The sequence below is a fragment of the Notothenia rossii genome (assembly GCF_949606895.1).
Source record: "Notothenia rossii genome assembly, chromosome: 9".
Taxonomy (NCBI): Eukaryota; Metazoa; Chordata; class Actinopteri; order Perciformes; family Nototheniidae; genus Notothenia; species Notothenia rossii.
In genome coordinates, this window is record NC_136907.1 from 63389823 (window position 1) to 63406672 (window position 16850).

Consider the following 16850-nt stretch of genomic DNA (forward strand, 5'->3'; position numbering starts at 1 on the left):
CCGTTATTGCATTTAAACAGAGGATAGGTTCTTTTCACATTCAATATATGCTTAACACGCCGTTTCTCCTCATATTCTCTTTCATCACTTTTCATTTAACACATTCTAAACGCTGTAATCAATACTCTAAACAATACTTCTCGGCTCGTTTGGTTGCCGGTCATTCCGGATGTTGTCACATGCTACTCGTCTGTAAACAATAATGTATTCAAATAAACTGTACCTTCATTTAATATTCAGCATGGTAATATCTCGACATCTATCGTTGTAGTGTTAAATCAGTAGGTTTCGGTTTTCACCACACCAAGTCATTTCGCTCCTCAATTCACCTCTTTAGGAAATCGTATATTAGCCACATGCTACATGCTAACCGTAGATGAAGGATTTTCAGAATAAAAGCTTAACTGCTTGTGCACAAGAATTTCTGGTTTTTCACTATAAAAGAGCGTTTGAACTGACGGTATGTTTAAGCTACATTATACCATCAAAACATTGATTTTAATTTCTAACAGTCCCTCCTTACACACCTAAAAGGTGTGTATAATACTGAAATCAATGAGTTCTTCATCTGAACTTTGCATATTACATATCTCATATTAACAAACATACAATCAAATGGAATGGTTTCACAGCCGGCTTTACAAAAATACAAAATAAATTCTTGTCTGTGTTCAAACATAAAAGTTGTCCCTTGTGCATAACTTCTAGTGTTTACATTCAATATCATTCTTCAAAATAGCAGCAATGGCTTGGTATCAGAACATTTCTTCCTCCCTCCTTTCACAGAAACCGTTCTCATACCACGCTCAGTGTTAAGGCACTTGTTTTTACAAAGTGAAAAGAAACAAACCATTTTAGAATAGCAATGATTTATACAACATGAAATCTACCATATTAGAATAGTATAAAGTAATAAAGTCAAATAAAATGGACTATCTTAGAATAGTGTAAAATGAATTGGAATAATAAAAATATTAAAAATATGCTATCTTGGAATAGTATGAAGTAAATTGAAATGGATTCACTCCATTTTAATTTTGCTCACTTCTTCACATGATTTCATCATTTAAAGAATCACATCGGCTGGACATTCATTGATCAATCTCATCTCCGAACATCCATATCATTTAAACTAACTCATCATTGTCATCCACATCTGTATACGGGGTGGGTCGTCTTGTTCTGCTAGCATTTGTAACCGTCTCCTCCTGAGAAATTTACCCTCCCTCCTTTCATACCATTTAAGGTATGAAAGTAATATGTTCTCTAGAGGGGGCCGTTGTGCGTTCTACTCTGGGGTACGGCATTCTAGACAGTCATTTCTGGGAGAAGATTTTGGTCAGTTACAACAGTTGTAGAGTTTCATCACTTAAAGGTTCCTACTCATTACCTTTGGGTGGTCTGTTCTAATGCAGTGATAAAGTCCCTGAAATGGTGTGAAAACCGGTGGAATATCAATAACTCATTATACCAATTTATTTTCAATTATGGTCTACTTAAATAGCTATGCTAACCCCTTTTACAGTGTGTGGAACCTTGGGTGCCCGAGCATGTGATAATTACTCCCTCCTTTAACAAGGATTTTAAAAACAGAAGTCATTTCATTAATGGTTTGTAGTTTAATTCAGGAATTTACACCTATGGCAGATATGTTTCTCCTTTGCATAACATCTCTAAATGTCAGGTCATCTGGTGAATGGATGACCTTTAGGAGCTGGTGGCGCTTGTCTTTTAAAACTCATACTCTGGTGCCGTGCGCTCCCTCTGAAGCTGCAAGTAAGATTTAAAACATCTGCAGGGTGGGTTGAGCGACCCCTTCTCCCTAAACGATGTTTGTTGTAACAAATATGTACCATCACAATGAGTGATCCAAGGCCCCGCATGTATTACTCCCAACTACATTAGTTTTTTTTTTTTTTTAAATTAAACTTTGCTTTCGCTCTTTGCCCAGTGTCATTTTAAAACTCTACATCTTGGACGAAAAACAAATGTTATTTCCACCTTAATCTTCCCTCCTGAGGTAATAACCATGCTACAATGGAGAAATCAATACTCTAGATTGGAACACCATCTTTGGCTTGGTACTAGCTCTACCTTTAACATTTTCCATACAAATAAAGATTTGTCTGCTTTTATAGAGTGGTTACTAAAACCATCCCTTTAAACTGTAGGTCTATACTGTAACAAATTAAATCTTACCCAAATTCACACATGAATAAAAAACTCTTAAAGAATAATTTGTTCATATGATGAAAAGATTGAATAATATGTTCTACCCTCAGTGTGTTTTTAGGGTTATTTAATAGTTTCCTCTTTTTTCTTTATAAATTCACCAATTGATTAATTCATGGCTGATAAATCTTTTTCTTTCCGTATTTCTCGTTGGTGAATAAGTGTGTTTATGTGTAAACTCACTCACTCCCGTTTTCCTTCTCTCCCCCTCTGGTTGTCGCCACGACCCCCTCACATTCTGCCGGACCATGCCAACTCCTCCGTTCTTTCCTCTCCTCCGTCCACCTTCTCCTCAGTCCATCCGCTCTTGGATCCTTCCGCTGTAACTCTTCTCAGTGTCCCATCTGCTTTGCTTTTCATCTCCTCCTTTACAGTCTCTACTTTGTTGCATGGAGGGCGTATTCCGCTCTCATGTCCCACACTCTGCTCTTGTGCCCAAATCTTGTGGCTCAGCTTGGAACTTCATGTCCTGTGGGGGACCGATGAGAGTGTGCCTTTTTATGTCACCTGGTTTTGGTTCTTGGTGCCTCAGGTGGAGATGGTTCTGGATGCAGCGTTGGAGTTGTTGGTTCAGCTCTGGTTCTCTGTCTGTTCTATGGAGGAGGAGGAGTCTTCCGTGGTGAGGTCTTTTGTCTGCTTGGAGGATGGGGTCGTAGCGTTCTGACAGGTGGAGAGAGAGAGATCTCGGGAGGCATTACGTATAGTTAAATTCTAACACACTGAGGTAAAATAAATCCAACCTTTTCCACTCTATTTTCCTAACCATACTATCCATCTTAGTTGTTAAATGCCATCTAAACACAATTCATGTCTACTAATAATTTTACCATATCCCTAAACATTGCCTTCACCCACTGTAACATGTTTATTCCAATTAACTCTTTCAGGAAACCATTTTCTTCTATACATTTAAATACCTAGATGTTTCAAGCACCACATATTTCACACACTATAAAAGAACGTCTCCATATTTTCTCCATCACTTTAAATCTCACTGTTATTTAGAACCGTAGTAACTTTTGTGACTGGACATATCTGCAATGTCGCCACTATCTGCTGGGGAATCTTGTTCATAGAGTTTGTACGTACAAAGCTGTACTTGTGGGTTAGTAGCCTGTGTCTAACAATCATTTTCAATAATTGTGCTCAGGTCACCGATCGGTTGTTCATAGCTTAACAGGGGGTGTTTCTGGTACAGACTAAAACATGGATCCAGTGTATTTAGAGATTCCCCTAATCTGTAAATCCCCATCACTTACATATCCCAATCACTTAAACCCATCTCATCATTTGATACAAGAACTGCATATAAGGGGGTGAATCATCTTGATTAAAACCGCCTCTTGTTTGGGACCGAGTATTTCTAACTCCTCCTCTTATTGCTCAGCTGATCTTTTGGCTCTGGGGATAAGTGAAAGTCTCTGAAACCCAGCTGGAGTCTTGTTAGTGATGTGGGCATTCTATGAGTGAACTAATGGATCCATGCCTTACATAATATTGTACTCCCCTTCCAACCAGAAAGGTGCCAAGTGTAATGAGCACAATCAACAATGCTATTCTGACTCTTATCCCTAGGGGACCCCACAATTGGTTTGGCTTTGTTCTCATCATCTCTATTTTAAACCTGGTTGTGTCCGTTACAGAATTTAAATAATGAGTACAAAAACAACATAACAAATTGGACTCTTTTTACAGATGTAAAACAAAAAATAGGTATTCACATTAATGTACAATCTATAAAAATCTATAGACAATTTGTCTTTTGAGCTGTTTCTATCTTTATCTTATTTCTATTTATTGTTTTGTTCCAGCTCTGCCAAATCAGTCCTAACTCCCAATAATGTTCTGGAAGTTGCCAGTGAAGGGTGACAATGTGTGAGGTGGTGTCAATTTGCTCCTTTTTCTTTACCTTTAAACCGGAGCGCGTGTGAAGTTTGTTACAACCTTTCACGCTTCCGTCCACCGGGGATGAGCCCACTGTCTTTTGTGAACTTTCACCCTCACCCAATCACCTGGCCGAACAGGAGTCTCTTCTGGTGTCTCGTCTGGTATCTCTGTAGTTTTCCTAGCCTGTGTAGACAAAACTTGCATAATATTACTCAGAGTTCTGACATATTCATCCACTTCTATTTGTCTAATATCTAAAACTGGACCACTCCCTCCTTGGAGAAGGCCCGAGCTTCGGCATACCTCTTGTTGACTACATGTTATTATTTATTAACTACAACGTCACTGAAATCAACATCTCTGTATAATCATGACACTCCCTCCTTTGAGCATAAAATGCTCAATTAATATTGCAATGATTACCCTATTCTGTACAGGACATGTAAAACTCATAACGTTGCATTAAATAAATATAACTTCTCCGTGTACCCACAAGGGGTACAAAAATATCGTATGATTTATGGTTTTCTGATGGTATAAATGCATATTCACTATAAAAAAAAAATCAGCAATTAGCACTTCTAATAGTTTACTTGTTTCAATAATGGCTTTTGTAATGGTATTATGCGTCATCGTTGCTGCGAAAAACAATACCCCTGGTGTCGCTAATGCGTCTCAATAACTCTAGGATTAGAGGATTGGTTGACACTGCTGAACTAACATATGATAAAATAATATTTCTCCAAACTGGAGGGAAAATATGAACTATTCTCTCAGAGAGTGACCTGCATGAAGGGCTGGTGCCCCTCACTCAAATGAGATATTGCCTTACGCACAACACCACAAATCAGTAAAATTACTCAAGAATAAATAAATAAAGACTGATTCTTGAAACTGTTAAAGCATCTGATCTGATTTTTACCCTTTCCTTGATATCTGCAGTTGAGCCTGGCCCTGCGTCTAGTCTCAACTTAGTTTGTTTTGGTGACATGTTCTCTAATTATTTATTAACCTATCAAAGATGAAGCACTAATCTTCTGACTAGCACAGTCGTTGCTGTTCGTCCGAACTTTAATTTTTTTTTTTTTTTTTTTTTTTTTTGCTCAAAGTTTTATTATTTTTATAGATTTTTTTTTTTTTTTTAAGTTTAAGGTAAAATATTAATAAAGTTAATTAATATATAAAAATATGCAAAATTAAAATATGAAATGTTAAAATAAAGTTGTACCGTGTATGGTTTTGACTTTGAAATATGAATTTGGTTCAAAATCACAATGTTATGGTGTTTCCGCTATTTGGGTAATAATTCTGTACTACCACCAGAGTGCGCTATTTTAAATTCCAGCTTAATCCACTAGGGAATAGCTGTTTCAAAACTGACTCGTTTTTGACAAAGGAGAACGGTTGTTTCCTCAAAAATATCTTTAAAATAGGAATTTACACTATGGTTAAACAACACAACACATAACCGCCAAAACACATTTGCAAAGAAGAATATTCACAATGTTATGGTGTTTCCGCTATTTGGGTAATAATTCTGTACTACCACCAGAGTGCGCTATTTTAAATTCCAGCTTAATCCACTAGGGAATAGCTGTTTCAAAACTGACTCGTTTTTGACAAAGGAGAACGGTTGTTTCCTCAAAAATATCTTTAAAATAGGAATTTACACTATGGTTAAACAACACAACACATAACCGCCAAAACACATTTGCAAAGAAGAATATTCACAATGTTATGGTGTTTCCGCTATTTGGGTAATAATTCTGTACTACCACCAGAGTGCGCTATTTTAAATTCCAGCTTAATCCACTAGGGAATAGCTGTTTCAAAACTGACTCGTTTTTGACAAAGGAGAACGGTTGTTTCCTCAAAAATATCTTTAAAATAGGAATTTACACTATGGTTAAACAACACAACACATAACCGCCAATACACATTTGCCAGCAGAAGTACTTCCAATAGTTCTAACTCTAACAAGAAGTATGATGTTCTTTAGAAGATGGAATGCCCAGCCTCAGTGTGTTAAAGCAAACAGAGTACTTCAATTAGCATTTCATGAAATGGTGACTGCCGTGGCTCACCGTGAACATGAGGTCAAGACAAAATGGCAACTGGTTTTCCAACCTTTGACCTGAAGAACAAAGGGATTTGAGAAAACACCTGGAGTTGAAATTGGTGAGGTGATATTTTGTCTAGTAAATTCAACACACAACACTGTAGTTTAAAATAACATTTCCATTTAGTTTACAATGATAAATGGGCCTCATACCCTTACGTCATAGCCCTCTACCCATGTACGTAAATTTTTTTTGACTTTAAGAGCCAGTATGGTCATTTCTTCTGTTTAAACACGCTATTTATGGGACAAATAGGACGCTAAGCAAACACAATTAGAAGAATATCGTCTATCTAACGCACGAATGTCGCACTTCCTGCCGTAATCCACAACGCAATGTCTTGAAAAACAGAATGGTGTAACCACTGAGAGCTTCAAACTGCTCAGGCCTTTTCCTTGAAATAGGACTTTTTTAAAACAGCCTCACGCTGTTTGTTACACAAAACACTCACTCCAATAACCTTAGCTTCAAACTTTGGCTGTGTCTTTCCCTCAAGCAGTCCCGACTGCTTAATGGCCTAAAACCATTCACGTAAAACGTAAAACGCCAAAAAAGACACATATAGTGATTGGCCTCTAGCCGACATGTACTAACAGACAAACGAATAGCATGCAGGGTTAAATAGAAAAAAAGAAATTGAACTCACCCTGCCTGTAACAAAGCAACGCCACGTGGTAGACTACCAATATTTATCAATTTAGGCTTGTTTTAACTTAAATTGCACAGCTATTTTCAGGATCCGCTGGCCGCCGTCAAACACACAGAACTAACATTGTCCTACATTAACTATTGAAGAATTCGATATAACAGGTTTCTCCATACCTAGTTGATTTGAGCTCTCTGTGTGCTGAACGGATGCCAGCGGGTCCAGCAAGCAGCCTGCTGTAGTCTCTCCCGGTTTTGCGAGATCCTGGGCTAGCTCGCCAATTGTTAAAATGTGTTCTTTATTCTCGCGTCCAGGAGAGAAGCTTTAAAATGAGACTAAATGGAGTCTCTGAAAAGATTCAAATGGGATACTTTAATTAAAAAAGGCGCGGTAGTGTTACAGACAGAATATTGTTCCGTCAGACAAACAGCTGTGGTCCGGTTCTCCTGAGCAAGAAAGACCGCGGATCTCTCCCCCGGCGCTGCTATATATATCCTCTGCTGGCTCCTCCCCGCCAGCCGGCTCACCTCGTCTCCAATGTCCGTTATTGCATTTAAACAGAGGATAGGTTCTTTTCACATTCAATATATGCTTAACACGCCGTTTCTCCTCATATTCTCTTTCATCACTTTTCATTTAACACATTCTAAACGCTGTAATCAATACTCTAAACAATACTTCTCGGCTCGTTTGGTTGCCGGTCATTCCGGATGTTGTCACATGCTACTCGTCTGTAAACAATAATGTATTCAAATAAACTGTACCTTCATTTAATATTCAGCATGGTAATATCTCGACATCTATCGTTGTAGTGTTAAATCAGTAGGTTTCGGTTTTCACCACACCAAGTCATTTCGCTCCTCAATTCACCTCTTTAGGAAATCGTATATTAGCCACATGCTACATGCTAACCGTAGATGAAGGATTTTCAGAATAAAAGCTTAACTGCTTGTGCACAAGAATTTCTGGTTTTTCACTATAAAAGAGCGTTTGAACTGACGGTATGTTTAAGCTACATTATACCATCAAAACATTGATTTTAATTTCTAACAGTAGACAATTTTCTTGGCACTTCTGGGTATTTCTCCACTGGTTAACATGGGTTAACAATACCGTGTAACTGTCACGTTTTGAAGGGACAAAACCGTGATATATTCACGTCTCCCAGCATGGTAAATCGTCACGTCTTGCTGTGATACCGGGTTGCAAAATTATGAAGACCCAAGAATCAGGGGATATTTTCATTTGAACTCTGAAAGGATGGACTTTGGACTCTCAAGCTTGTGCAAAGTTGTTTGTATACTTTTGAATACAACTTGTATACCGCTTCGTGAATAAAGATTTGGGGGAAATAATTCATTTATCGCGTTTTTTCCCCTTTCCTGTCAAGTCGTGGAAAATAACAATGGGGAATGTCTTATATTAAGAATACTTGAGGTGAGAACATCTTTCAAATATAATAGGTTAGCTTATCGTAAAAATAATTGTATATGGAAAGATGTTTTCCCTCTTAAGTAGGCTAAGTCAAAGAAAAACCCTGAAATGTGAGCAGAGTTGTGTTACTTCTATGTTTGGCCATCAACAATTATATTAGCCATGCCCAAATAAATACTGTTTTGTTATGTCTCTATCATTCTTGTGACTTCATTTTGCTTCAGCTGCTTCTGGTAGTCCCTAAAACCAAGAAAAAGACCAGGGGAGATCGAGCCTTCCCAGCGGTAGCCCCCAGAATCTGGAACGAGCTGCGCCCCCATTTCAAATTGTCGCCCACCCTCCAAACGTTTAAGTCCCGCCTAAAGATCCAACTCTTTTCCCTCGCTTTCGAGTCAGTCTGAGCAATGTTTTATCGATTTGTATGCTTTTATTGTCTGTCCAGAGCCTTTATGTACCGTGTATTAATTCTTATGTGTACCTTGTATCCTTTTATCTTTTCTTATGTGTGCCTTTTATCTATTATTGTAATATTATATTTTATTATAATGTTATGTTTGGTGTGAAGCACTTTGGTAAACACTCTGTTTTTATTATGTGCTATACAAATAAAGTGGGTTTGTTTGGATTGGATTTGTAATAGTTGGTATGCCTTTGAAACCAACGTTGCTAGTGAACTGCGAGCGCAGGAACCTCACAGCGGAGGAGAAACTGTGGAGCGCTTACGCCAATAGCGCCTCTGAAGCGCATAAAGGTGCGCCGCATTTGCGCTTCAATGCCATGCTATCTACCCACACTACCTTTGCGATCAACGTATTGGGCACCCCCGATCTACATGATCAATATACAGGGCTTACTTTGTAGACGTTAGACAAGTCTTAAAGAGCAACTTCTAGGTTAAAGACACCTGGGAATAAATGTGTAGGAAAATTATGTATACACTACATTTTCCCAAAAATATACATAAATATACACTACAGTGACATCTGGCGTCGTTTTTGTAAGACATTTTTACTTCCGCATCAAAAACGCCTCCCCACGCGACCTCCCGCGTGTGACGTAACAAAGGGGAAACAAGGGGGAGGGCGGCCGGTGTAACGTATTAATAAACATGGATCCCAATGCTACTTTCGACACAGAAGACACAGAAGAAGTTGAACATGTATATTTGAATGCATATGACGGACCACAACCTTATAATTATGAGCCTGCTAGGCTTCCAAGAGACCAGGAGCAGCCAAGGATTAGAAGGAATAACGGCCATCGGTGAGAAATTGAGCTGTGGTGTGAGGAGAACCAGTGGAGAACTGGGCAGCTATCTTGATGAGTGATCGGCGTTAGCTACAGAATGTTAGCTCACGTCACATAACAACATTGTGAATTTAGCTATCATATATCAGGCTATAACTAAAGTAGCATTGATAATATAGTAACGTTACTGGCAGGACTGTTGATACTGATCCATAACAGAAACTAATGCGCAAGCAGTGGCGTAGCCAGGAATTATTGTGTGGGTGGGCCTGGAGAAATGTAGGTGGGCCAGGGGGACATATTAAGCGTGGGGTCTGAGCTGAAACTTCATTAATGATTTTAATGATTTTTTAATGCACTAATAGAACATAAGCATAAATGAGCAGTGAAAATAAAAACATAGGCACGGCGGCCTCAGAATGTGTGTAAAACTGACAGGGATGGGTATCGTTAAGGTTTTAACTTTTATCGATAGCGCTTATCGATCCGGTCCTTTTAACCAGTGGTGTGGGCGTTGGACGCCGGGGTACGCCGTACCCCCACTTATTTGAAGCATTTGTCCCGCGTCCCACACATTGAGACTATGTCCCGCATTTGAGTGATAGTCGTGCAGAAAGGCCGGATCGGTTCGCTGACAGCCGGTGTCGGTACCAGATGTGTTCGGGGTACCATATGTGTTCGGGGTCCGTCTCTTACCAGTGACGTCACGACGTAATGACGTCACGCATTGTGATTGGCTGTATGGTAATTTACCCACGCAGTCTAGAGTATAGAGGGGTTTTTGATCATTACATTACATTGTATTTAGCTGACGCTTAAGTGCATTCGACCAACAAGATAAAAACTTGAAGAAATACAATAAAACTTGAAGAAAAACAAAGACGAATGAGGAGAAGAACAAGAGAAATCGAAGGTAAGAAGTATATAACGTAATATGGTAGGTAATATGTAATATGTTCAGTGCCGTTGGTACGTTAGTTCAAACAGTAACAACGGACTATTTTTCTTAGCGTATGCATGTCAATTTAAATCAATACATACAACTATTTCACATGTACAATATTTTCTTAGCCCTAATACTTAATACTACTTATTTCGTTTTGATTGTTATATTTGATTATATTATATATTATCAATAAATTATATATTATATATCAATATGATATACTTTTCTATATAATAGATTATCAAAAAAAGTATTTATTAAGTAAGGGATAATGTGCAGCAATCACAATCGAGTCCACAATCGAATCCATAAAGACAAAGTAAATCTGTTTACAGTTGTTTCATATGTATGTTGAGAGGTATCCATATATCTCTTCATTTTGCTCTCAAAGTGCACCAGATTGATGCATTTAACTTCAATATTTAAAAAAAATCACTCCAAAGGGAGTGCTTGTTCTTCCTTCTGTCTGTCTGAATCTGTGTATTCTCATGTTCCGATTAACCCAGCCAAATGTTTCTTCTTTTGTGTCTTGATGTGATCTTGAGTCGAGGCTGATCCTCTTGCTGTGGTCCCGCATCCTGGATCCTCTATCCTGAGTTCTGGATTAAGTCATGGACTTCGGGTCGTGGCTGAACCTGTCTCTGCGGTCCTGCCTGGGTCTCGTCGTGCTGCCTCCCTGAAGGCTCCCACAGGATTGTTGACATTTTCGTGGATTCATCCTATTATTATAGAAGCATGCATTTCCTAACATACGGTCTACCTATGTTGCAAATGTATTATCTCTTCGATTTACACACGGCATCTATTGCACGTCTGTCCGTCCTGGGAGAGGGATCCCTCTTCTGTTGCTCTCCCCGAGGTTTCTCCCATTTTTCCCTTTAAACTGTGGGTTTTCTCTTGAAGTTTTTCCTTGTACGATGTGAGGGTCTAAGGACAGAGGGTGTCGTTTTCTTCTCATACTGATATTCTGAACAAACTGCTGTTGTATTAGCTTTAAAATGTCTTTACTGTAGGGTATTTTTATTATTTGTACAGCACTTTGGCTCAACCAAAAATCGTTTATAAATGTGCTATATAAATAAAACTTGATTTGATTGATTTGATTTGAAAGGGTGTGCGCCAAGGTTCCATATTAGGACCAATAATTTCACCATATACTGTATGTAAATAATCTCTAATAATCTTTCAAATGCTGCTTTCTATTTCTATGCAGATGATACTGTTATTTATTGTTCATCCTCTTCTATAGAGCAAGTCTTGATTTCCTCCAGTCTTTCTTTGATGTTATTCCATCCCATTTATCTCAACTCAAGTTAGCATTAAATGCAGACAACTCCAAACTCATGATATTCTCAAATCGCAAAAAGTTAACTTATTTTCTCCCCAACATTTGTACTGTTCAAGGGACTGACATTGACATTGAAAGGGTCACTACATACACATATCTAGGTTTTATTATTGATCAGAACTTATCTTTCAAGTCACACACTGAAAATGTTGTTTTAAAATTAGGTTTCTCCTTTCAGACAAGGAAATATTTGATCTCTGCAACGTTTTTACCAGTATTGGATTCTGGTGATCTGCTTTACATGAATGCCTCTGACCAGTGCCTAAAGAGTTTGGATACTGTGTACCATTGTGCATTATGTTTTATTACATATATATATATAATATATATATATATATATATATATAATATATATATTGTGAGTTTGGAATAAATATGCACTTCATGAAAATTATTAGTTGGTTACTGTTAGTAAAAAAACAGTAAGGTTAATACTGGATGTTTGTTACACTTGGATATGTTTTCTGTAACACTTGTAACATAATTATTCTCCAGTTTATGCATTTGAGTGACTTGCAGTTAATGCTCGACATTCAATTCAAAACCTTTATTTATCCAGGTAAAATCCCATTGAGATCAATGATCTATTTTTCAAGGGAGACCTGCAGCAGTAGGTTCCACATGAAGACATAAAAACTTAAACAACAGAACAACAAAAGGACATCATACAGCAAAAAATACAGGGATTACAATTTACATATCTATCCACATGTACAGGTACCAACAGCATCTGACTTTGGAGCATCCAACCGAGCTTTAAAAACATGTAGTGGTACCAGCTTGGTAATTTTACATTCTTTTTGCAGACTGTTCCAAGTTAGTGGAGCTGCACATCTAAAAGCTTTCTTCCCTAAGACAGTCCTAGGCTAGCACTTGGCACATTTAATAAAACCACAGCATGAGATCTCAGGCAATAAGTACTTTCAATTTGCCGAGAGATCAGGGAGCAGATATAAGATGGTACTTTATCCAACATGGCTTTGTAAATGAAAATGTACCAGTGACTGAGCCTCAGTACAGTAAGTGATGGCAAAACCGCCTTGGTTTACAGTGTACAGTGATGCGTAAGTGCTTTACAGTTTGTCACAAATCTCAGTGCACTGTGATAGTAAAACCTTATTGTGGTGTAATTATATATCCAAAGCAGTCAGAAGTCAGAAAATCTTTAGTGATGTTTAACCACTCAGAAGACAGCCCATCAAAATTAACACATTGGGACCTTTCAGAGAGGTAGTTCATCTTCTACATATAATAACGGACAAAGTAAAGAATGAAGTGTAGGCTATGTTTAAATGTTCGGAATTTGACCATGTATGATGGTCCTCTTGAGTTGCCGTACAGCCAATGGCGTACAGCCATTGCTCCGTTTTCATGTTTTTTTAACATGTTTTTCACAAACATTTTCACACGCTAGGAGCATAGGAATAATTCAATTCGGTTCGTCATGATCTGTAGATGTGATTTGCCCCCGAGCACCCCTGGGTAAATTACCGTACAGCCAATCACAATGCGTACAATGCGTGACGTCATTGGTAAGAGACGGCCCCCGAACACATATGGTACCCCGAACACATCTGGTACCGACACCGGCACCGCCCTTTATTATTATATTGTCTAAAGGGCATCAAGTAAGTTGCGCTGACAGGCGACACAGAGGTCCCCCAAGCCCCCCCCCCCCGTTGACAGTTCACGAGCGCGAGTGTCCCCCGTCCACCCAGTAAAAAGAAAATCCCCTTTTAACGGTACTTTTATCGGTTCTTTTGGAGAAAAAAATAAGGTAAACTTACTAAACAAATTGTGAACAAAACTAACATTGCTTTTTATTTAAATTAAATACATAATATTTCACATCAAAAGAAACAACAATGTTTTAACAAATCGTATTAAATAATCTGATGACAGAAATGTAACCAGAATAGCTGAAACTTTAACAAAATAAATAACTCAGTTACCTCTAATCATTAACCCATGTTTGTATAATGTAGTTAACTCCGTGTGTTGCTGCTAGCATACATAACACCTGACGTGGAAACGTTACTCGTGGATGGGGCTACAGAGCTACTAGAAAGACAGTCGAACCGGGTGCATTTCTCCGTCTGAATGTGGTGCATTTTTGCTACATGTTTAGACAAATTGCTCGTGTTACCGCCCTTATACGCTAAACTCTTATTGCAATTTTGGTAACGAGCATTGTCCACATCGACACGGCTATAGTTTAACCACACCTCGGAGCGCGTTCTCTCCGCCATCTCCTCCGTGTGTGTGTGTGTGCGTGTGCGTGTGTGTGTGTGTGTGTTGCATGCATGTAGCAGAGCGTATGTGTAAACTGCCCCGCCCCCTCGCACACAGACGGGGGAGAGAGATCTCTCGTCTGGAAAGATCTAAAAGACGCATGTGGTCACATCTTTAGAGCAGTGGTTCCCAAACGGTGTGCCGCGGCACACTGGTGTGCCGTGAGGCAAGTCCAGGTGTGCCGTGGGATTTTGTGACAAACATACGTTATTATTGCAATATACAACTACACAAAAATAATTATTTTTTTATTTACTATATCAGTACTTTGTATGCACACATTTCATAATACAGAGGCAAACTCTATACCTAAAAACGATTATTTAAAAAATAATCCTCACAGAACCCCGTATTCCGCTGTTAACGCAGTTGCGCAGGTGGGATTTATAAGACTGTGACACATCAAAGGCTGAAGGACAATATTAAAACTGAGAAACAAGCAAGCGGGAAAATGGAGCGCTTTCTTGTGCGGAGCAAACCAGCAACCACCAGTGTAGAGACTGCCGACAACCCACCACCGAAAGAGAAGAGGAAAAAAACTGTCAGCAGACAGTACCATGACAGTTATCTGTCTTATGGCTTCATTTGGACCGGGGATGTGAACAATCCTCAGCCCGAGTGCGTCGTCTGTCGGGAGAAGTTAGCTAATGCTAACATGGTTCCAAGCAAGCTGAAGAGGCACTTGGAAACCAAACATCCCGCCCATGTTCACAGTAACTTGGACTACTTCAGAAGAGCGCGGGATCTGAACCAGAGGCAGCAAGGACGTTTGTTGGATTCTGTGAAAGTGTCTGATAAGGCAATGGAGGCGAGTTACATGCTAGCGGAGCTCATTGCAAAGCAGAAGAAGCCTCACACAATAGCGGAGACACTCATCCTCCCTGCTTGCAAAATACTTGTAGGTGTCATGCTGGGTCCAGATGCCGCAAATGAGCTATCGAAAGTGCCGTCGTCTGATAATACGATCAAAAGAAGAATCGACGACATGTCCGAAGACATTGAGGAACATTTGGCAGAGAAACTGCAGGCGAGCGGCAGATTTTCCCTCCAAATAGATGAATCTACGGACATCAGTGGGGCTGCCCAACTTCTGGCAAACGTCAGATATGTTGATGCTGACTCCATCAAAGAGACATTTTTATTCTGCAAAGAAATGGAAAGCCACACCACGGGAGAGGAAATATTCAGGGTAACTAATGACTATTTTAAAGAGAACAGTCTGACCTGGAATATGTGCGTCGGTCTTTGCACAGATGGTACGGCGAGCATGACGGGGAGAGTGAAAGGATTCATTGCTAAGGTGAGGGCACAAAACCCACATATCGTGACAAACCACTGCATTCTGCACCGAGAGGCATTGGTTGCCAAAACCATGCCCCCGGAGTTGACTGAAGTGCTGAATCAGGCCGTGCAGATGGTGAATTACATAAAATCAAGGCCCCTGAAATCTCGCCTCTTCTCCCAGCTGTGCGCCGAGATGGGAGCCGACCACCAAAGCCTGATCCTGCACACAGAGGTACGTTGGCTGTCACGGGGGAAAGTCCTATCCCGTCTTTATGAGCTTCGGGAACAGCTTTTGGAGTTTTCAGGTGAAAACGCTGTCCCACATAAAGACAAGCTCGCGGATGAGAGGTGGTGCGCCAGGCTGGCTTACCTCGCAGACATATTTGGGCATCTGAACGAGTTAAACGCCAAGCTTCAGGGAAGGAATGAAAACATTTTATCGTCCACAGATAAGATTCGGGGGTTTATGGGCAAACTTCTCCTGTGGCAGGAGGCTTTGGAGCAGGGCTCCATGGACATGTTCCCGCTGACATCAGCTGCGCCGCAGGCAGCTAAGGAGCGCGCTGTGTATGCGGAACACCTTCAGACCTTAAAAGAGAGGTTTGAGCAGTATTTTCCACGTGTGGCTGACATCGAGGACTATGACTGGATCCAAGACCCATTCCACCAGGAATCCTCCACAGAGAAGCTCTCCATGAAAGAGAGAGAGGAGTGCGCAGAGCTCCGTGTGGACCGCACACTGAAACTCAAATTCAGTGAGCTCCCACTGGATCAGTTTTGGTTGGCTTCTGCATCGGAGTACCCAAGCATCTCCCACCACGCGATTGAGCAACTACTTCATTTCCCCACTACCTACCTGTGTGAGCTGGCGTTCTCTACTCTGACTTATATGAAGAACAACAGCAGGTCACGGCTCTCTGTTGAACAGGACTTGCGAGTTGCCCTCTCTTCAGTGCCACCGAGGATTAAAAAAATCTGCGCGCCCCGACAGGCACATGTATCCCATTAATCTGTAAATAGGCAAATTTTAAAATAGCACATGTTTCAATGCTGATTGGTGAAATGTTATATTCATAATTTGTAGTTCAGGACCATGTTTCCTTGCATTGACAGTTCTCTGTGCTGAGTTTCTGCTGAGTTTCCGTTGCCTCATTTTTAATTTTGTGACCTGTCTGGTTTAAATGAGTGTGTTGCTGCTTTGATGAAGCCTAATTTGCTAAAGTTTAATAAATTATATAATATATATATATATATAATATATATATATATATTTATATTTATAAATTAATTAAAAAAAAAATTCGTTAATAAATATTTCATGAGTAATATAGTTGTCTTTGTCACATTTTATTTGCAATTAGTAAATAAGTATGCACATTTACAGATATTTTACATGATATGAGTGATAACACG

At 39.5% G+C, this 16850-nt stretch overlaps 1 protein-coding gene across 1 annotated transcript; it reads left to right on the forward strand.

The window, feature by feature from the left end:
• Window positions 1-14604: 14604 nt before the first annotated feature.
• On the forward strand, window positions 14605-16446 carry LOC307019930 (zinc finger BED domain-containing protein 5-like; the record flags this gene model as incomplete). The annotated part of the gene is made up of 1 exon (XM_079651029.1): window positions 14605-16446. One exon carries the CDS (start codon window positions 14605-14607, stop codon window positions 16444-16446), a length of 1842 nt encoding a protein of 613 aa, XP_079507155.1.
• Between the last annotated feature and the right edge of the window lie 404 nt (window positions 16447-16850).